The following is a 22,928-nucleotide window of genomic DNA, read 5'->3' as shown; positions in this document are numbered from 1 at the left end:
TCACTCACTGTTGTCTGCACAGGGACTTGGCAGGCCCAGGGGGACTGGTCAATGTGCTGTGCCATCAAGAAGCCTCTGCACCATCCTGCTGTTGGGAGGTGGTGTGGGAGGACCATCACTTCCTAACTCTGTGGGCCCCGTGGCCCTGCGTCAGCACCCACTGTGACCCATCACACACGGCTGGGGCACGCCCAGGCAGACCGAGGCCTCGGGTGCCAGCCCTGCCGGGGTCTCTAATCCCACGTGCACCCCCTGAAGCTTCTTCTCCAGGAGAGACCTGTTGGCAGGTGCTCTCCTGGTGTCACACCCTGCCCCTGTCTTTGTCCTGCAGCCTGTTCACTGGGCCCCTAATCTTGTCCCCTCTTCAGGGGACCTTCGTTCCCCAAACCCTGCACTGGAGTCCCTCTTGCTGGACCTGCCGGGCCAGCCGAGCCCACGTCTGTCACTAGGAGCCTCCCTGGCCTATGTGAACGGCTCCCACCTCGCCCTCATGGGGCAGCTAGCAGTAGAATCATGAGGAAGTTCCCATTTATGAACACGGAGGAAAGAAGTCTCGGGGATGCTGAAGAAGACCTGAATTCTAAAATAAAAGAGGTTCTAGCAAACAGGCCTTCCTGGTGGCACAGAAGCTGTGAGTGCAGTCAGATCAAGAAGGACAGGACTCGGGGCCGAATGGGCAGCCGAGACGCGTGAGCTCCAGGGCCTGCAGACTTCTATGGAGCCCACATGCTGCCACACGTATAACAGAAAACCCCTCTGCTCTGCTTTACAGGAAGCGATAAAGGGACACTTGAGGCTCCTCTCCTGTCTCTCAGCTCCTGGCCCGGGGAACCAGCCAGCAGACCCTCTGTGGCTCGGGCCCAGATTAGGAGGTTGTCCAGGCTCTTGGCTTCCCCCACATCTCCCTCCTCACAGCCGCCCCTGGCCTCCTGACTGTATGGTCCAGCTTCCCACAACCCACCCCCTGGGGGCAGCTGGCGTCTCTCAGCGATGCCCATCCCCTCTGCCCACCTGTGCTGACCTCCCTCCCCCGGGTCCCAGGGTGTCACCACGGGCCCCACCATCGTAACCTTCCCGTGTGCTGTGCCGCCCCCGGCCTCCTTCTCATTCCGGAGCACTTGGCCTGGCCTGCTTCTGCCTTGAAGCTTCCCCTTGCCCGGTTCTCCCTCCCCCTATACTCTTCCAGCCTTTCTTGCCCTCTCTTCCTGGTGAGTCCTGTCCACCGCACTCACCTGTGCACTACTGCCCATCGTTTTTCACCACAGCACTTACCACAGACCAACATTTTCTTGTTTAATTGTGTGTTTGTATTAACGTGTGTTCCTCCGTTAGAATGTACATCCCATAATGGGAGCAGGAACCGTATCTTTCTTTGCACTCGTACCTTCACAGATCAGAAAGCTGAATGCCTAACATGTCCCTGCCTCCTGCTTTATCAATTTATTTCATCAAATATTCAGCAAATTCCAAGCATGTATAAAGTGCTGTGTTTGCCCAGGAAGCGAAGGGGCCCAAATATGGAGGTGATGCACGGTCAGGCAGCTGCCACACGCATCCTCGGCCCCTGGGAGTCACAGATGTGAGGAAGCAGCCATCTCTCCGGCAGGAGAACGCGGCACGTAGGAAGCGTTGAATGACACTTGCACACACGTGCACATGCGCATCACATGGAAATCACGTTTAAATACCCTATGCTCTGGTTCCGTTTTTCTTTTTTAATAAAGTTTACGTTCTAGCGCTGACCAGTAACATTGGTGGGATTTCTCTGCTGCTAAAGGGTACCAAGATGAATTTGCATTCTGTTTGTATTCTCTCTACCGTCTTAAAACTAAACAGTGGCAGATGGACATATTCTAGCAAGCCCCCTTCCACAGTGATAACTAGGTTCGTATCGTATGTCATTAATGGTCAGATTTACAGATTGTGTAAAATAAGTATCTGTAAATGGAAAGTTTTACATCAGGAAGGTCAGTGACATCCTCCTGTTCGGGGCTGAGTTGGTGGTTTTCAGGGCGTGTGACTACACCTGCTCTGATCTTGCTTCTTGCAAAGTGTATTACAGCGGAGTGGGCACCCTGGACGTTTTAAAACAAATGTACCAGCATACGAAATACGAAGTGGGTCAGTGTGAGTTCATCCTGTCGGAGAACAAGCACGGGCTTGCCCGGAGGCTGGCACGTCTCCTCCTCCTCCTCCTTTGGAATTCCCCGTGTGCATTGAGGCGGCCAGTATGCCTGCTGCCAACCTTGACCCTCATCCTTTACTGCCTCACGTAGCTGACTATTAGCACTGGCCAGTGTTGCTTCTGAAAACTCGCGCCATCCCCACTACCAGTCTCCGAGTTGCAGCCCCCGTGTCTCTGAGATGGGCTGTGTTTACGCCTCCTTCCCTTCTCTTTACTACCTATTAAAGGTAGTTATTCGCAAATCATGAGGATTAAAGCAGGAAAGAGTACAGGGCCTGGCTTGTGGTTAAGGCTCAGTAGATAGGTACTATTGTTTTTACAATTTGTATCATGTTCATATTGTTATTTTTATCGTATTTGTAACACACTTGGGTATTTATGTAGAAAACGCCAGCCCTTCTTTGTTGGGATCCAAGGCCTCCTGTGACTGCACACTGTCCGCTGATGCCTCCTCTGCGCCTCGATGGCCTCACAGCCTTCCCACTGTTTCATGCGCTGTCCCCGGGGCCACAGACTTGGCAAGCCTCACCTCTTCCTCACCCTCTCCCGCTATTCTGGGGTTCTCCCCCGACCTCATGCCATCTGTTAGAATCCATTTATCCTTCCTGCCTTGGTCCAGGTACCATTTTTCTCTTTGAAGCTTTCCCCAGTTCTGCACCCCAAATGAATCTCTTCTTTCTCTATTCATATAGCTGCTTGCTTATGACTCTATTATGTAATTACCACACTCAGATGTGATTTTCGCTAATTATGTACCCATCTGTGTCAGCACTAGACTGCGTGCGGTAGGAGGTCAGGGGTCATGTCCACTCCAGGCGTTACATGCCTGATAAGAGCGCAAGAGTAGGTGATGTAGCATGTAAGTGAAACCACGCAATGGGTAACCTTCTTGGATTGGCTTTTTTCACTCGGCACAGTGTTCTGGAAATCCATCCGGATCGTGGCTGAGGACTACTCCACAGTACGCATGGACCATAGTTAGTTTGGACACTCACTCGCTGAATGACATCTGTACACAAGTTTTGTACACAAGTTTTCGTGTGAACATTTCTGTGGGATGAATGGCCAGCGGTCAGTTGCTGGTTTGTATGAAAAGTGTACATTTAGTTTTTAAGAAACTGACAAACCATTTTCCAGAATGGTGCGTCGTTTTACAATTGCACTGCCAATGAAATAGTGGCCCAGTTTCTCCATATCCTTGCCAGAATTGGATATCGTCGTTAATTTTGTAGCCTTCATGGTAGGTGTGACGAGGCCGCTCACCGTGGGTTAACTGGCATTTCCCTGAGCGCTAACAATGTTGGACAACTTTTCGTGAGCTTACTTGCCATCTGCGCATCCTCTTTGAGGAAATGGCTCTTCGTGTCTTTGACACTTTTTCTAATTGGACGTTTTTAATGTTTACTTGTGAGAGTTCCACATTCCAGGTGCGCGTCACTTCTTGGCCGTGTGGCCTGTCCTGGTCTTTCATGCGAACGTTAATGCTTTTCCTAGCCCTGGGTCCCAAAGATTTTCGGTTGTTTTTTGTTCCCTAAAATGCTTCTTGTTTCATATTTTGTATTTATATCCATTATCTATTTTGGTTTTTTTCTGTGTAAACCCTGAGACTGATGTTGAGGTTTCCGCCTCTGCTTCTGTGTGTTCCACAGCTCTTGCACCGTTTGGTAAAAGGCACTTTGTCAAACATTAAGTTGCTTTTGCACCTTTGTCAGAAATCTTGGGCACACTTGTGTGGGTCTATTTCTGGGTGTTCTATTTTGTTCTATTGATCTGTTTGCCTCTGCCAATACTATATAGTCTTGATGACTGTACCTGTATAAGACTTGGAATTAGGTAGCGTGATTCCTCCTGTTTTACTCTCCTTTTCCAAAGTCGTTCCAGCTACTGTGACTCCATTGCTGTTCCATGTAAACTGCTCGTCTGTATCTGCAAAGAATCTTGCTGGGATTTTGACAGGAGTCGTGTTGAACCTGTATCCCAGTTGGAGAATTTTCACCATTGTTGTGTTGAGACTTCCGACTCATGAACGTGGCATGTCTGTCCTTCATTTAGATCTTTGATTTCTTTCATCCACATTGTGCAGTTTTTAGCACACAAGTCCTGCGTGTATTTGTTAGATTTACACCTAAGTACTTAATTTTTTGACTGACTATAGTGTTTCAATTTCAGTGTCTATGTGTTTATATGTGTCATAGTTCATAGAAAAATAACTTATTAGTTCTAGGAGTTATTGTAGATTCATTGGGATTTTCCATGTAGAAAATCATGTCACCTGGAAAGAGATAGTTTTATTTTTTCCTTTCTGATCTGCTTGCCTTTTCTTTTCTTATCTTGCCCTATTCCATTGGATAGAACTTTCAGCTATGTGGTTAAGAGTGGTTAAGAGGAAACATACACTTGCCTTTTTCCTCATCATAAGTGGAAAGCTTCTAGTTTTTCACCATTAAATATGATGTTAGCTGTAGGGCTTTTGTAGATGTTTGTTATCAAGTTGACGAATTTCCCCTCAGTTCCTATTCTTCTGAGAGTTTTCATCATGAATAGGTTTTGAATTTTTCAAACACATTTTCTACATTGATATAATGTAATTTTTTCTTCTTAAGCTTATTAATATGTTAGCTTACATTGATTTATTTTGGAATTTTGAACAGCTTTGCATATCTGGAATAAACCCCAAGCTGTATAATTATTTTCATACATTGCTGGATTTTATATGCTATTTTTTTCTTGAATTTATTTCATTATTTTGAGAGAGAGAGCACACACGAATGCATGCTCAGAAGCAGGGGAGGGACAGAGAGAGAGGGAGAAAGTATTCCAAGCAGGCCCTGTGCTGTCAGTACAGAGCATGACATGGGGCTCGAACTCACAAATTGTGAAATCATGACCTGAGTTGAAATCAAGAATTGGACGCTTAACCAATTGGCTAAGCCACTCAGGTTCCCAATATACTAGTATTTTTCTTTTAATTTTTTTTTTTAACGTTTATTTACTTTTGAGACAGAGAGAGACAGAGCATGAATGGGGGAGGGTCAGAGAGAGAGAGGGAGACATAGAATCTGAAACAGGCTCCAGGCTCTGAGCTGTCAGCACAGAGCCCGACGCGGGGCTCGAACTCACAAACCGTGAGATCATGACCTGAGCCGAAGTCGGCAACTTAACCGACTGAGCCACCCAGGCGCCCCTATACTAATATTTTTCTTAAGAACTTTTATGTCCATATTCATGAGAGATATTGTTCTGTAGGGTTCTCTCTCTTTTTGGTCTTTGTCTCCTCTTTGTATCAGTTAGTATTAGCTACATAAAATTAATTGGAACTATTTCCTCTTCTTCTGTATTCTGGAAAGGATTGTGTAGAATTCACATTAATTCTTCCTTAAATGTTTGGTAGAATTCTCCAGTGAAATCATCTGAGGCTGCACATTGCTTTTTGGGGAGGTTTTTAATTATGAATTCAATTTCCTTAAGAGTTATAGGGCTATCAAATTATTTATTTTATATTGGATAAGATGTGGTAGTTTGTGGTTTTTGAGGAATTGGTCCAGTTCACCTCAGTTGCCATGTTTAAGTGTGTAGACATGTTTGTTCCCATATGGGGTCTACAGGGTCTGTATTGATATCATCTGTCTCATTCCTAGTACTGGTAATTTGTGACTGCTTTCTTTGTTAGTCTTGCTAGAAATTTGCCAATTTTACTGATCTTTTCAGGGAACTTTTCACTGACTTCCTCTGTTTTCCTTTTTTTCTGATTTTAATCTATTGATTTCTGTTCTTTATTATTTCCTTCTGTCTACTTTCCTTGAGTTTATTTTGCTCTCCTTTTTCTAGCTTCTTGATGTGTACATTTAGATAATTGAGTTGAGACTTCTTGAAATGCAAACATTTAGTGCTAAAAATTTCACTCCTAGCACACCTTTAACTGTGTCCTGCAAAATTTTGGTACCGCGTTTTCATTTTCATTCAGTTCTCAGTATATTTTTCCCTTGGATTTTCTTTGACCCATGGATTATTTAGAAGTTTATTGTTTAATTTCTAAGTGTTTAGAGATTTTCTTGTTAGATATATGTTAGTTGATTTCTAGTTCAACACTATACTGATTAAAGAATGCAGTCCAAGTGATTTTGAATCTTTTAATTTTGCTGAGATTTGTTTTATGGTCCAGGATATATATGGTCTCAGTCCATGTCATGTTTTGTGGGCACTTGAAATGAGTGTGTGTTTTGCTTTTGTTGGATTGAGTGTTCTATAAACGCTGATTAGAACTGTTAATCCATGGCACTGTTGACTACTTCTCAAACTTTGCCGATTTTCTCTTTATTTGTTCAGTTGCTAAAAAAGTAGTGTTGAAGTCTCCAACTATAATTGTGGGTTTGTCTATTTCTCCTTTCTGTTCCTTCCAAAAACTCCATGTGAAGTTTCGCTTCACATATTTCTAGCTAGGTTGTTTGAGCATACATATTTAGGATTCCTATGTCTTCTTGGTGGATTTATATCTTTATATAATGTCTCTCTGTCCCTGGCATTTTTGTTTGTTTTGATGAGTAGTTTATTTGCTATTACTGTAGCCACTGCTACTTCCTTTGATTGATGCTTGCATGGTACATCTTTTTCCATCCTTTTACTTTCAACCTGTCTGTAACATTATATTTAAAGTGAGTTTCTTATAAAAAACATATAGTTGGATCATGCTTCTTTAATCCACTTAGTCAGTGTCTGTCTTTTCATTGGTATATTTAGCCCATTTATATTTAATGTAATTATTGGTATGTTAAGGCTTAAATCTTCCATTTTACTATTTGTTTTCTGTTTGGTCTATTTTTCTCTGTTTTTTTTTTTCTTCTTCATTCCTATAGGGTTATGATAATATTTTTTAGAGATCCATATTGATTTCTGTAGTCTTTTTGAGTGTATCTCTTGATAGCCTTTTTAGTGGTTGGTCTAGATATCGTATTATTATAGATATCATATTATTATACATAATCACAATATACTGTCATTGTTTTACCAGTTAAGAATAGGGTGTAGAAACCTTACCTCCCTTTATGGCTCTTCCCCTCTGTTTATTATAATTATCTTAAATATTTCCTCTACATACATTTAGAAGCACAACAGACAGTGTTATCATGTCTGTCTCAACTGTCAAACATAATATATAAAATTCCAGAGAAGAAAAACTAGTCACTTTCACTTTTCACATTCTTTTCTCCTTCCTGATGTTCCAAGGTTCCTTCTTCTGTTTTTGCCTTTGTATTTAAATACATTCATTTAGCAGTTGTTTTAGGGCAAGTCTGCTATAAAAAATGCTCTCATTTTCCCTTTTTTGAGAATGTCTTAATTTCCCTGTCATTCCTGAAGGATGGAGATATATATATATATATATATATATATATATATATATATATATATTTAATGTTTATTTATCTTTGAGAGAGAGAGAGAGAGAGAGTGGGTGTGTGTGAGAGTGCAGGGGAGGGGCAGAGAGAGAGGGAGACAGAAAATCCCAAGCAGGCTCTGCACTGTCAGCACAGAGCCTGACACAGGGCTTGATTTCACAAACCATGAGATCATGACCTGAGCTAAAATCCAGAGTCGGACACTTAACTGACAGAGCCACCAGGAACCCACCCCTCCTGAAGGATATTTTTGATGGGTCTCTGGATTGGTGGATTTTTGGGATTTGGGGCTGATGGTTGTTTTCTTCCGGCACTTGGAGAATGTTGTGCAATTTCCTTGTGGCCTCTGTGGTTTCTGATGGGAAATCCTTTTTGCTTGGATTGTGTTTCCCTCATAGGTAAAGTGTCATTTTCCCTTGGCTGCTGTTAAGATTTTGTCTTTGAATTTAGTTTTCAGAATTTTAACCATGTGTCTTGGAGGAGATTTGGGCTTACCCTGTTTAGGGTGCTCAGCTTTGTGAATCTTTAGGTTTATATCTCTCGCCAAACTTGAGAAATTTTCAGACATCAAGTTTTTGAATGCCCTTTCAGCCACACCTTCTTTTTTTCCCCTTCTGGAACTCTGATAATATGAATGTTAGATCTTTTGTTATAGCACCACACTCCCTGAGGCTCTGTCCTTTTTTTTTTTTTTTTTTTGGACTGTTTTCTCCCTGTTGTTGGAATTGGATGATTTCTGTTGTTCTCTTATCTAGTTTACTGACTCTCTCCTCTATCCCTCATCTTTCTATTCAGTGCATCCCCTGAGCTGTTTATTTTGGTTTGTGTATTTTTCAGTTGTAGTATTTCCATTTGGCTCTTTTCGGCTCTTTTTATATTTGGCTGTTTTTATATTTATTTATTTGCTGAGACTTTCTATTTCTTTGCTAAGGCTTCTAGTTTTTCATTTCTTTCAAGTATGTTCATAATTGTTCATTGAAGCATTTTTATTATGACTGCTTTACAATCTTTGGTAGGTAAAGCTAACACTTCAAGCCTCGGCGTTAGGGTCTACAGATGAGATCTTCCTGGTTTTTGGTATGACTAGTGATTTTCTGTTGAAACCTGAACACTTTTGTACTATATTATGAGACTCTGGATCTCACTTAAGCCTTGTGTTGTTGTTTTTTTAAGATTCTATTTATTTTGAGAGAGCGAGAGAGAGAGCACAAGCAGGGGAGGGACAGAGAGAGAATCCCAAGCAGGCTCTGCCCTGCCTGTGCGGAGCCTGATGCAGGGCTCAAACTCATAAAGTGTGAGATCATGACCTGAGGTGAAATCAAGAGCCAGACGCTTAACTGAATGAGTCACTCAAGCACCCCTAAGCCCTGCATTTTAACAGCTTTTTCTGACACTGCTCTGCCAAGGTGGGTGAGGGGTCCCTGTTACTAACATGGGGGTGGGAGTCCGGGTTTACCACTAGGCTTCTGCTGACATCTGTGCTGAGGGGTCTAGTCCATGTGTTGGGCGGGGTGGGTGGGTGGGAGTTTGATCTCCCTATGTGGTCTCCACTGACATGGGGGGGGGTACCACCTGCTCCCTACGTGGCTGCTTTGCCAACCCGGCAGAGTTGGGGGGGGATCATTGGCCTTGTTCCAGCTTCATAAGGGAGGACACCCAGGCTGCCTCTTGGCCTTTGTTGTCATGGGTACAGGCTGTGCTGTGCTGTTTTTGGCAGTGTTTGATGAGAGTGGAGCTGCTGTTGTCTAAAATGTGCTAAGTAGCTCCCTTCCTGGGCCTCTGGCTGGGGAGAGGTGACCTCAGTCGGGGCTTCACCTACACTTGGTGCTCCCGGGTTGCTGGCTGACTCAGCTCCAGTGTGAGGTGCATAAAGCCAAAGGACAGCCCAGGGAGCCCCACAGGTGTGGTTCCTCAGGTTCCCTAGGACCGCAGAAGTCTGTCTTCCGCCCACCCCTCGTAGCCTCCTGTGCATATAATCTGCAGGGTTTTAGTTGTGCCTAGTGGGAGGGGTAGGAAGAATGTGTCTTCTCCGTCTCCCTGGCAGCAGTCAGCTCTTCCTAGGGTTTTGTCTTCTCAGTAGCCTTGAGAGGAGTTCAGAGAGAATGTCTAATGCCCTAATGTATGCATTGCTTTGGTTTTGTATCCAAGTGTCCAGTTTCTGCCTGCTCCCAGGAAAGCTTAGAAGTCAGTCCAGGGGTTCCGGGTCTCCCTGAGATTACCTGTACGGAACACCTTTATCAGTTGGCTGACTGTTTGTGATTGAGCCCTCCTTACAGACCCCAGAATTGAATTGGCTCAGGCTCTTGTGCTGTTTAGTATGTGTGCTGCCGAGGCGAGCACTTGTGCTCTTTAGATTAAAAAATACATTCGAAGTTTCGTTATTTTAAATTCTACAAATGAAAAATTTTTATGGGAAGTTCCTTTTGTGCTCTTTATTTGTTTGTTTCCGGATAGATATTAAGACCACCCTTTTGGGAATGGCATGGTTAAACTATGCTTACTTTCTCAATTCACAGTGCTAGATACTATGCTAATATTACAAATGTGCTTTCATTTGAGAATCCTCCCAGGAATGAAGCAACGGTTAATAGCCACGTAAGCATACACTTCATATGGGTGGTTTTTTTAGTTGCTTTTGGCAAGTGGAAGATGCTTGCTTATTATTAAGTACATTTCATCCTGAAGTAAGGGTAACAGTGACTATGGGGTTCGGTCTCCCTGCAGCGACCCATTCTCTAAATGCTATAGTCAAACAGGGCTGCTTAGAACAAGTTGCCATTAGAGGCTAGCCTGTTTGGTGAGTTTTCCCATCAGCTTCCCCTTTGGGTAATGCCATAGAGCCTTTTGAGATTCAGAAGTGTTCCAACTGTTTGAATCTTGCCATTTGTAAATGAAAAAAAATGTTAGATTTGCATTTGAAAAAAGAATTCAAGTGTGTTCATGAAGGCAGCTTATATCTGCTGAGCCCTTTTTATTCCCCAGAACATGTGGTTCTCAGCAAGTTCTGGACCTCCCTGTACCACACTCACACACACACATAAACAGGCACAGAGCCGTCCTGATTTGAAGATTTTGGTAATGTGTTTTTGAACAGGGCATAAAAATATATCTCTGTAATTACATGATATTTAGTGATTAGATAATTATGGATAATTGCATGGGGTAGTTCTAAGTGCTAAAGTGTTACCATAAGATCTAAAATGTACAAATTGCATAATAATTATTCTTGGGAGTTATTTGGTAATTCTGAGCATAATTATCATGTGATCTGCAGTGCATGTAATTAATGCATAATCACATGCATTTTGCCTTCATAACTACTTCGCTCTTGTTATAAAGCTCTTTGTCATAACATTTGAGTATAAATATAATGTAATTGGCTCCCAGATACAGCACATTAGGCCCCATGATAATTGCCTTCAGAGTAACAGTACCCTTATTTCATTACAAACGTGTGGCTCTTAGGCAGGCTGGAGCTCCAAGGAGCCCGAGACGTGGCGGTGAGGAGCAGGACGGCGGTTGAGTGGTGGGTAAACGTGTGCACATTTGGGTCGAGAATGTCTTTGCTACGACCAAGACCTTTCCACGAGAAAGTCTGCATCTTTTGCTGGGGACAAATCTGTGAAATGTGCTCCTGGTTCAAGGGCACCTTGCTGTCCAGCCACGCCACCACTGCGCCTAGTGTTTTTCATGTGGCAAAGCACCCATCATATTTCTGGTCTAGATGTCTCAGAAGGCGGGGATTTCTAGAAGGAAAAGACCTTATTAGTAAACCGCAGTGAGCGCTTTGGCATTGCGGGAAAACTTGGAAACAGCGGCAGTTTCTCCTGTGACTGAAACAAGAGCTTTGCTCACCTTCCACGTCGATAATGCAGCTTTTGCATCTGTCCCCAGGCTTCACATGGCAGGATGACTACACCCAGCACGTGATGGCCCAGGAACTCTTGAACCTTCCCTCCCCGCAACATCTGGACGCCTCCAGCACAGCCAGGTAAGTAGATGCGGTTTATGTCTCCTTGCTCTCTGGCCACGGCCAGCATCCATCAAGCTTGCTTTTGTTTGAACCTATTGTCTTTTGGGTGTAGAGGGACCAGAGAGTTGGAGAAGTCCAATACGGAGCAGATGGGTGCTTTCCTTTCCTCTGTGTCCTAGCCCAGTGGAGCCAGATGCATTGGCGTAACCCTGTAGCCAGGGGCTGTCCTCGTTGACAGACCTCCCAAGGGCCCTGTCCCTTTCCCAAGACCCTTGGAAAGGCCTGCATCTTCAGAGCCTTGGTTGGAAGCAGAGAAGTCAAGATTTCTCATTTCCCAGTAAGAATTTATGTTCTCTTTAGTACAAAAAGCAGAATTAAATCCTGGAAGTTTTCCCGCTGCCAGAGCCTAGCAGTGCTGCGCTGAGTGTTTCACTCTGCAACATCTCATCGCCTCCTCGCGGCGCACGGTGAGGGCTCCTAATCTCCCACGCACCCTTGCAGGGAAGGAAAGTGGGACACAAGAAGTTGGAGACTTAGTCCAAAGCAGACAGGCCACAGTGAGCCAGCTGGGATTGTCTCGTCCCTCAGCCATTGAACTATATATTCTTCAAGTGAATAAAAAGTGAAAAGCCCTTTCCCAAAGGCTTAGGGAAGTTGGGAAAGTCCTTTTTTTTCTTCCCAAAGAAAGAGACTATTTGAAACTTCAGTTAGGAAAATCTCAGTTACACAGAAACGTGGGCATCTGCCTTTAGCTCATGTTCCTCTAATAAGTGAAGGAGCTAAGCCGCCAAGAAGTTCATTTCCGAATCCAGGGAGATTAGGTGAGTGAGCACGTGTAAAGGACTCGTGCACACTGAAAACACGTTCCCATGTTAGCTCTTCTCCAGCCAGACTAGGAGTTTCTTTAGGTGGAAAATGTGTCCTTCTATGTCCTGCGCCCAGCTGTCAACCTTGAAGGCCTCCTTTGTCAAAGAGAATATGCCATTAGAGTCTGTGAGTGTGTGTAAGACTTCTCTGCAAGAAAAAACAACCAAAAACCAAAGGCAAGCTATCTTGAATTTCCATTTTTGTTTTAGATGACTTCATACTCTTTGCACTTGTCTTTAAATTACCCTTGGGCATTTCAGTGCTGCCCACTGCTCCTGCCTTCCTAGTGAAGATTGAACTTCACTAAGACGAGGGGCACCGTGCCAGGTAACCTTGAACTCCACCATGAGCAAAGGGTAACTCCTTGGACAGCTGAGGTGAGAGAAAGGCCAGAGCACAGCATCACCCAAAGACCTACGTTTGCAGACGAGGTGAGGCTGTTGAACAGACACCTGGATGACCACCTTCTTACCAATGTCAGTATTGTCATTTGCAAAAATTGCCAGCTTTATTATGAAAAGCGACACCTTATCTTTGTTGCTTTTTAATAAATAAGATTAAAAGTTTAAAAATATTCATATTAGAGTTTGGAATTTTCTTCTTTATGGATTTCCTAGGCATGATCCTTGCCCATATGAAAAGTATTTTTTTATTTTTCTGTTTTGTTTCTTTCAGTGTAGAGCCTTTACATTTGAGGCTAGTAACCTGTCACGTATCCCGTCTTGTAGAGGTATCTTTTTGGTCTGTACCGTAGATGACACCAGTATAGTTGCTAATGACGACAGAGTGCCCTTAGCTCTCTCTAGGCTGGATTTTTAATCTCTGTCTTTGAGAGTGTTGAACCTAAGTAAACAAATCATCCCAGCTCTACCAGCAGAGCCCTATTTTTGGAGGACTTGATGGGATGTTCTCCGCATTCCTGTCTGTCTCACTCCTGGCTCTGGCCCCCGAGGGACAGTGTTCCTAGGCTGTGTCAGTAGGCGCCCGTGTCCTCAGGCTGGGTCTGGGTTTGGCCAGTGGGATTCAGCCCAGCTTAGAGGGCAGAGAAGAGGGGGTCAGGATGGCAGCGGGACCTGGGCAGCGTGTCTCCTCCCTCCTGTTGGTCTGGTGGTTCGCCATGGTCATCTCTGTTGTGCCTCTCAGTCCTGTAAACAGTGCCTTGTTCAGTTACACGGACATCCTGCTTCAGGGTCCAGTCTGTTTCCTGATGGCACTCTGCCTGAGAGACAGTCTCAGCAGCAGAATAGAGGCACGGATTCCTGCCATCGTCTGGCTCCGGCCTCCTTGCAGCGAGGGTCACGGTCAGACGGTCATCACGGTACAGACAGTACTTTTCCCTCTTTTCAAAACTTTCTGCACTTTCTTTAGCATTGAGATGATCTGTTTACCAGCGTACGTACTTTTTAATAGTCTTTCTCTGTAGGTATATCTCATAACACTTCATTGTCTTCCAAGACTATTGGTCAAATATGCTCACAGTTTTTCTTGTGTAAAATTGAGGCATTTGTATTTTTGCAGAGAGCTACCCTCCTTTTCACAGGGACTTCCACATTTGTTAACTTGTGATACATAGAGTTGGATTATAGTTCAAAAATCCATTCAACATGTAGGTAGTGGTCACTCTTCTCATTTTTAGCATAATTTTTTTCACACTTTTAACACGATTTTTAAAATTACTTCTCTCTTGGATTTTCTTACTGTCCTTACACTTACTTTCTTTAAAATGGTTATTTATTTACTTTGAGAGGGAGAGAGAGCATGCATGTGCACACATGAGTGGGGGAGGGCAGAGAGAGAGGGAGAGAGAGAATCCCAAGCAGGCTGCGTGCTGTCCGCACAGACCCCGATGTGGGGCTTGAACCCACAAACCGTGAGATCGTGACCTGAGCCGAAGTCAAGAGCTGGACGCTTAACTGAGCATCCCAGAACCCTTAGACTTGTTTTTTATGAAGCTTCTCGAGTTCAACTTTTTTTCATGTTTCTACTTACTCATTTTTTAAAAAAGTAATGAAATTACAAAAGTTTGTGCATTAGCTTTGGAACATAGTTTTCGTCCCATTCCGTGACTGACGTCTACTTGTTTGCTTCTGCTCTAAATTATCTGTCACTGTAATTTTTGTACCTTTCGGAAGTAGCTAGTGCCTGGTTTTTCATGTTTATATTGTTTTTAAACTTGAAATTAGCACTTAGTTTATTTCATTTTAGTCAGACAATGTGACCTGTTCAGCTTTTAGTTTCTGGAGATTTTGAGGTTTTCTCTGTGGCCTATTTTATGCCATCTTGTTATTAATTTTCAATGGATAAAGATATCATACCCACTATTTGCAGGGTGCAGGTTTTTTACATATAGTTGATGATTCTATATAGTTTATAATATATCCTTAATTATATTTGACTTACTGAAATTTCTCAGACAAAACTGTTTCTGTGAATTTTCCTTTTGTTGTTAATATATTTCCCTTAAACACTGAGGTCTGACTTTTGGGCACATAAAGGCTGCTGCATTACATCGTAATTGGTGATCGCTGTACCCATGGTCACTTCCAAAGGGTGCCTTTGTTGACTTTAATGGTTTTTGTCTTGGATTCCATTTTTCTAAAATTAGTATTGCCATTCCTGCCTTTTCTTTTTCATTTGCTGCCTAATTGATCTGGCTGTCCTTTAAAATTTCACCCTTTGGACTTTCTCGATTTTACACGTGGAGTTCCTGAACGTCAGTCGGCACTTTCTCAGCCCCTGGACAGCTCGGTGAAGGCCCTGCTGCCCCTGCCTGCTCCCATTTCCCCTGTGGAGTGTGAACTGTTTGCTTTTGTCATCTGTCGTGTTGTGACCATCACCTTCTTGGTTTGCAGATATTTTTAAAGTGCAAGTTTCTATCATTGTTAGTGAAGAAATCGGTATCTTCCACCTTATTACGCTTCTGCCTTCTTTCCCTCTGTCGCCTCTCTAGGCACTGCTTCTGACCCAGGGACCCCCAGCACCTGGCACGTGCCTTTTACCAGGTTGATATGTGGTCAGTATTGAATCAGTGAAGGAAAGACAGAAGGAATGATCTACTGACACTTTTGAACTATTATGTGGGTAACCACACCAACCAAGAATCCTTCCTCACTTTCTTCATTCCACAGGGCATTTCTAGAGCATTCTACACTGGATAGATTTGTCAGTATCCACAACTGGCCAGTGAGATATACTTGGCATGGTTCATACAAGACAGTTAACCTTCAGAGAGATTAACTTGCCTGAAGGTTTAGAATCACCTTCAGGAAGCCCAGCCCTGCTTCTGTGCTGCCCAGAGTAAGCACTGCATGTGAAACCCAGAAAGTAGGCCCATCAGTAATTAGATGCCGGACGTAAGGAACGGAGGGGAAGCGTGAGGGGTCACTGAGAACGCAGGAATCTGAGCCTGCCCTTTGCTGGTTCTCCTGAGAGCCAGAGGAGGTGAGCAGGAGGCCCGCAGCCTGTGTAGAGCTCTGGTGAGTCACACAAGACTGCCCGGGAGCATTGTGTCAGGTGGTCACGAGGCTTCTATGTGAAGAGTGAAAAGGTGGTTTCTCAGTAGCTACCACGACTGTGAGAGGAGTGAGAACAAGGCTCACTGCCTGCTCCCTGTAAAGATTTCGTTTCCTAGTCTGGGCTTTTTTTTTTTTTTTTTTAGCAAATTTTCTAAATTTTACATTATTCTAAAATCTTACATTCTAAATCTTACATTATTTGGAGCCTGAAGGTCTGTGCACGCATGTGAGAAAGAGAATACTGGAGTCCTAAATGCAAAGTGCGTTTGGTCTTTTAGAAGTGGAAAATGTATACTTACAAAGTTTTGACTGACTTCGAGCTGAATGCCAGGCCAAGCCCATTTGCAAGTTCACTGCTCCAGGCTTGCCCCACGTAGTGACTGCAGACTCTTCACTGTAACATATTACAGCATCACAGACAAACCCACTGGCAACAGACATTCCAGGAGGATGAACGAGACAACCAACCGAAAGGCACTTTTACGAGGTTACAATTCGTGACGGAGAAAGACAAACTGCCAGAGAAGTGAATCGACTTCAGTTAAAATACATGTCGACGTCATAGAACATATTTCCTCCCTTCAATAATGGCCGAGGAGACGCCAGCCATGGTTTGAGGTCAAAGTACCATGAAGTCCTTATCACCTGTGAGGTTCACTACGGTGTAGCTTGAAAAGGCATCAGAAATAAAAGCAGGACAACTTTGTCAATTGAGGCAATTAAACGCAAACAAGAGGAGTTTCTGTAAGTCCTAGTTTTTATGAAATATGTACAAATACCACACCAACATTAATGATCCATTCTTGAAAACCAGAATTTCTATGTGAAAAACCTAGCCAGGATCCAGTTCTCCATTCCTGTAAGTGGGAAGTCTAGAATGAGTCACACACCCACCTAAACCCCAATACATTTCCTGAAGCGTGTCAAAATCACCCTGAAGACCCACATATAAGTAACAAACTGTCATGTTTATGTAAAATACTTAAGACGCTGCTTCCTGGTCACTAAAAGTGTAAATGGCTACTAACAAATTGAGCATTTTATTTGCTGTAACTCAACCTCACTCAGCCTGCAAGACATATACACAGACCAGACACACAAATGTAGACACACACACGGATGCACACAGGCATGCACACACACACACGGATGCACCAGAAAGGCACACACACACACACACACACACACACACACACACACACACAAACACAGACATATAGACACATGTAGACACAGGGCCCTGAATGGGGGAAGTTGATGCATTCTCAGGCCTTGAGCTCTGTTCCCCCTTCTCCTGGGTTTATGGCCTTTCTTTCTTTTTAAAAATTTTTTAAGCTTATTCATTTTATGAGAGAGAGAAAGCACAAGCCACTCTCTCTGCCTCTCTCATGCTGACAGTCTGCACTGTCAGCATGGAGCCTGATGTGGGACTTGAACTCATAAACCGTGAGATCATGACCTGAGCCTAAGTCGGACGCTCAACCCCCTGAGCCACCCAGGCGCCCCTGTGGCTTACGGCCTCAACCCTGTGCTTGCAGAACTGATGGCTATTCTGTTTACATATCAGAATGCCTTATTTCTAGAATTACCACAAAACTTTCTCATAGTTGGTACAAATAAAAGTGAAAATTAAATGATTACTTAAAAGCAAAGTCTCTCCAAATACAAAACTCAGCACAGAAAGGATGGGAAGAAATGGAAAAAACAGCAGATGAGTCTATGCCCTTCCTGTGTGCTGTTTTTCTAAACCTCATGTTGACATTGTGTGAGCTGTACCCGCTTTCCAGCAGTCTGGGATATTCTTGTTCAACGTCAAGGGTACTTCTGGCAGATAATTAAAAAAATACAAATTTTAAAAACCAGTATTTACTTACATGAAGGTCAAATGCATTTAGTAGCAAAAAAAAAAAAAAAAAAACCCACCCACATATGTGGCTATGTAAATGTCAGAGCTTATAATTGCTTATAATTACTTATTATTCAAAAATCAGCTGCCACATTTATTGAACATCCACTACAGAGAGCACAATTTGAGGTTATATACAGTTGCCATGGGAAACGTGTCTGGTTCTTTCTACACAAACAGTATTTGTGGTTGTCAAGGAGGCCTAACAGACTGGGAGTATGATGTCTTCTATAATCTAAAATGAGACACTTTTCTTTCAAAAGAAAAGTAATTTGATCACGCCCCCCTCTTCCCCCCCCACCCCACTACACCACAATGATCACTTTTGTTACCTTGAATTCACTTTCGGTGATAATTTTTAGGTTGCACAGGAAAGGCATCATTTAACAGGTTAATAATGTGAAATGTGAGCGTTTTGGGCTAACTCTGCATCGACCCAGAATTTACCGTCTGTATCCAAGTTCTTTCTTTCAGTCAACACGTACTCTTTCAGTGCTTGCTGAGTTAGGCTCTGCGTAAATTCGGGGCTTTGGAGCAGAGAACGTGAAGAATATAGAGAAACACGACCCCTTCCCTCAAGCAGCTTTCGTTCTAGTGAGAGGATATGTAGCAACAAAAAGTACATATTAAATAAAGACGGTCATTTCAGTCGGTAATAAAAGCTACAAAGAATTGAAGGTAATGCAATAAGCAATGAGTGGAACACACCTCGGGTTGGATGTGGCTGGGAGGGAGTTTCTGAGCTACGAGGTGAATGAATGTCCAGGGACGTGGAGTGTGATTGGGGCTTTTACCAGTTAGTGATGTGACCTGGTGAACTTTTCCGGAGGCCCCCATGGCTTCCAGGTGACAGAGGGGAGAGGCCCCCGGGGCCATCACGCACGGCTGCTCGTGACTTACATGAGGGGGACGTGGACGGGTTTGGGGGTCTCTGGGTCAGCCCGAAGGAGTGTGTGATGTGCGAGTGAGGAACAGAGACGAGGGAGAAGAGAAGTGAGCCCTGTGGGCTACGGCCGGGGCACAGGTGGGTGATGTTGCCATTTGCAGAGATGTGTCAGTGGGCACAGCGAAGCCGGCCACAGACAGCGTGATGTGGGAGGAAAAACAAACTGGCAGGTGGCTTCTAAGGAGAGGGAACCTGGACTTGATGGTCTGGGAAGTTCTCAGCCTCTCCACGTTACACACAGTGCCGGTGTTAGAGCTCATCGTCAGACAAGCTCCTCGCACGGATCAGGGCATCAGAGAGTTCAGTGACACAGAGGGGTCTCTGAAGAGAGAGCTTGCTGCTTGGTCTCCTGCCCCATTTAGGGTGCGTCGTGGCCCTTTGGGGGCGGCTGCTTTGCTCAAAGCAAGGCTGTCAGCGGGCTGGGAAGTTCTGGTCGGCGGGTCCAGGCTGTGAGATGGGTGGGCACAGAGGTCAGCTCTCCAGAGCCAGGGCTCTGGGAGGCCGTGGGGAATGGGAGGACTGGGGACTGATCCGGACAGGAGGCCACTGAGGGGCCAGATGAGTTTCCTGGATGGGCTGAGGCCCGTGACCCTGACTTCCTGCCGGTAGTGGTGCTACCCGGTCACTTCCTCTGTGCCTCTGGTTCTGGTCATGCTCAGCCTGTGCAGAACGCCTCTGTCTGTTGGGCAGTTGGTCGTTCTCTTAATGACTTTGAGCATAAGTCCAGCGGTTGCCCTCTCGCCTCTCACGTCCGTGCTGAATCGGTCAGCCTGCATTTCCGGCCTCGTCCTGGCCTCCCCTCCTGGACACAGCCACGGCCTTTCTGGTCGGCACTCGGGCATGAAGCAGCGTCTAGCTTCGGAACAAGCCCCATTTGTGTCTCGCCGCCACGTGGAAAGAAGGCAGAAAGCTTCTCTCGGTCACTCCTGCTGCAAACCTGTGTGCCTGGCGTGGACCGCACACACAGATGGTGATGCGTACGTGGCTCTTCCATAGTGCCAGCGTAGAAATGTTTGGCACTGCGTCAGTTTCCTGCTGTGACAGATCACCACAGACCTCGTGGCTTACACGGTGACCGCCTGTCACCTCGCAGTTCCCTGGGTCACAAGCTCAGCCTGGGCCTCCCTGATCCAAAGCCTGTGGTGTCGCAGGGCAGCCCCTTCTAGAGGGCCGGGCTGGAACTGTTTCCTCCCTTTTGCGCTCTTCCCCGCCTTCCTGGAAGTCATCCTGCCCCTCATCACTCCGCCACCGCCTTCCACCTCCTCGCCCTCTGTTAAGGACCTGTGGCCACACTGGGGCTCCGGGGTAACCCAGGATCAGGCCCCCGTCTCACAGTCAGCTGACCGTGGGTCTAGTGCCATCTGTGCCCTGGGACCCAGCACGCTCGTGGGCCCTGGGAGTCAGGAGGGCACCTCTGGGTCACTCTTCTGCAGCTGTGAGCAGCGAGCCATCGGCAGGTGCTCCCTGCATCTGAAAAGTCATGTATGTGGGGTGTTTGCTGAGGCGTCGGGATGCGGTGAGACCAGGGAGGGCTTGATTTCAGGGCTCTTTCTACTGTATGTCACTGGGGGAGAGCAGCCTTCGCCTGTGGGACACCCACCTGCCCTGTCTGTAACGAGGTCAGCTCTCAGTTCCGCTGCCTCGACCTGCACTCGCGGCAGCCGGGGCTCAGGCCTCAGACCCGTTCTCGGCTCTTGGTTTTGCCTTTGCCTCCTCTGCCTGTGTTCCTTCCTCCCCAGCCTGTTCCATTTCCCAAACCTCAGACCCCCTTCCACGTGAGCCTCTCGTGTTGCGGGCCCGCCGCATAGCCCTGCCCTCTGCTCCTAGGATCGGCCTTGCAGCAAGTCCTGGCTGCTTTCTGTCTGCTGGCCTTTACCTCCCACCCCCGGTGCTCAGAGAGGCCGCGTTGACCTCTCCAGGGGCCCCTCATCAAGTGCCCACGGTGGCTCGGAGATGCGTCGGGACACCAGGCTCAGGGAGGCGCCTGAGAGATTCAAGTCCAAGGCTAATGTGCGTCAAGGAGGCGGGCCTCACCCTCTGGCCCTGAGACCCGTGTCCTTGCTCAGTCTCCAGGGCCGTCCCGCGTGCATTTCTGTCACGCGGAGCAGAGGGCCAGGCAGCTAATTGACATAAACAAATGTGCGACTGGCTCATAGTTTTCTTTTGCGTTTCAGAACCTCGAAGCAGAGTGTGGATGAGGACAGGAGGTCCAGTCTGGAGGACGACGGTGGTCTGGCCAGGGCTGTCCAGCGCTACCTGCCATACCTGGAGGCCCTGTCCCAGGCTGTTGCTCCAAACGTGCGCCTCCGCACAAAGCACAACAGGCCGTCAGCCCAGGTGAGCCTCGGAGCTCCGTGGTCCGGGGGGGTGTCTTTCACCTGCCACGTGCCCTTTTCTCCAGTGTGAGTCTTTGGCATTTCCTGGTTTCTCTCCTGAGTCCCGGACTAGTATGTGGTACAGGGACGGTCAGGGCGTGTGCAGAGAATGCTCCTGGACCCTGCTCAGAGGTGCACACGACACTCCAGCAGTGGCTGCCCACCCACCGTCCACACGGAGCCAGTCAGCAGTCCAGGTCCCTTAGGGGTGAAGGTCTTCAGGACGTCTTCCTTGGAGCAGGCTCGGGAGCTCTAGAAAGCCACCATCAAATACAGATAGGACACCTACAGGCAGCAAAGAGGGTGTTTCCTCCTTTGCCGCCTTTGCAGCAGTGGACACTCAGTTGTGAGGGAGCAGAACCGGGACCCTGAATTTGGCTGGGGCCAGGGGGGCCCAGGGGAGCCTGCTGTCCTGGTGAGTGAGCCCGGGACTGTGCTGGGGTCAGGGGGGCCCAAGGGAGCCTGCTGTCCTGGTGAGTGAGCCCGGGACTGTGCTGGGGTCAGGGGGACCCAGGGGTGCCCCCATCCTGGTGAGTGAGCCCGGGACCGTGCTGGGGTCAGGGGGACCCAGGGGTGCCCCATCCTGGTGAGTGAGCCCAGGACCGTGCTGGGGTCAGGGGGACCCTGGGGGGCCCCCATCCTGCTGAGTGAGCCCGGGACTGTGCTGGGGTTAGGGGGACCCAAGGGACACTTGAGCTCAGGACTGTGCTGGGGTCACACTGCCAGGCCTGCCTCTCAGGAAGCCTCTGCATCCTGGGCTCGCCTGCCCTAGGTGGGCATCCTGTGTGGTGCGGAGGGTCTAGGCGCCGTGCTCTTGGGTAGAAGTTCATTTTCTACCGACACTACATGCCCTCAAGCCATTCTGAGATGCTCAAAAGGACATTTTAAAGAAACAGAATCACAAATGTCAGCTGTTTAGATGGAAAAGAATGACTACTTGTTAAACTGGACTTCCCAGATTTTGACTCACCTGGAGAGAGCAGGGACAGTCAGAACCAGGGGCCTCACGCATCCCGAGGAGGGGGTTTGGGCAAAGTGCTGAAGTCCAGGGTGATCGTGGGCATGTTGGGTTTTGGCAGTGATGTGCACACTTTTTTGCTGAACATTAGTTATGTCCACTTGGATTTGACATATTTTCCTTTCTATGAGTGACGCATGACTGAAGGTCCCTCTCCTCTGAGGCTCTGCTGGGGTTTCCTGAGAAGATTTTCCCCAGAAAATATGGGGGACGCAACGTGTGTCCCCTTTTCAATTATTTTCCTGTCAAGAAGCCACTGAAGTGATTAAAGCCCGCCCTGGGCTGAGACTGTGTGCAGCGCCCATGCAAGGTCCTTTCGAGGGCACACTGCTGATGAGGCCCAAGTCACCTGAGGACAGCAGTGCACTCTGAGCGGGCACTCAGAACTGGTGCTGTGGCCCCGCAAGGTGAGGTCAAGTTAGGTGTGGGCTGAGGTGCAAGGTTGGTTCAGTTCTGCGTCTTACGGGCAGAGCCCCCAGAGAAAGGACGTCTGTCGTCCGGGCTTCTCTAGGGTCCTGTTACTTGTGTCAGCCCCTCCTCGAGGTCCTTCACCGTCCAGCCCTCGTTTCACAGTCACATTGGGATACAAGGCCCTGTGGGGAGTCCTAGCACCGGCCAGGGTGCCTGCTGAGGCCATGGGGTTCCAGAGCCCCCAGGCCACTTTGAGAGGCTGCTGGGAGCTCCTGCACAGTCACGTTTCTGTCCTGGATCGTGGGAATGTGTTTGCCCAGTTCGTGGCATTTGCCATAG

General features: G+C 46.6%; 1 protein-coding gene across 7 annotated transcripts in view; it reads left to right on the top strand.

Moving 5' to 3' along the window:
• PTPRN2 (protein tyrosine phosphatase receptor type N2) overlaps positions 1 to 22,928 on the top strand; it is an 801,801-nt gene that overhangs the window by 281,371 nt on the left and 497,502 nt on the right. For all 7 annotated transcript variants that reach the window (XM_023250823.2, XM_023250821.2, XM_045053088.1 and 4 more), the window contains 2 exons: positions 11,473 to 11,569; positions 20,960 to 21,122. In XM_023250823.2, coding sequence (XP_023106591.2) covers positions 11,473 to 11,569; positions 20,960 to 21,122 — 260 coding nt within the window. The remainder of the gene's footprint in view (positions 1 to 11,472; positions 11,570 to 20,959; positions 21,123 to 22,928) is intronic.

The sequence above is a fragment of the Felis catus genome, chromosome A2, assembly GCF_018350175.1.
Source record: "Felis catus isolate Fca126 chromosome A2, F.catus_Fca126_mat1.0, whole genome shotgun sequence".
Taxonomy (NCBI): Eukaryota; Metazoa; Chordata; class Mammalia; order Carnivora; family Felidae; genus Felis; species Felis catus.
The sequence above is the reverse complement of the archived record's forward strand: the minus strand, read 5'-3'. Positions and strand labels throughout refer to the sequence as shown.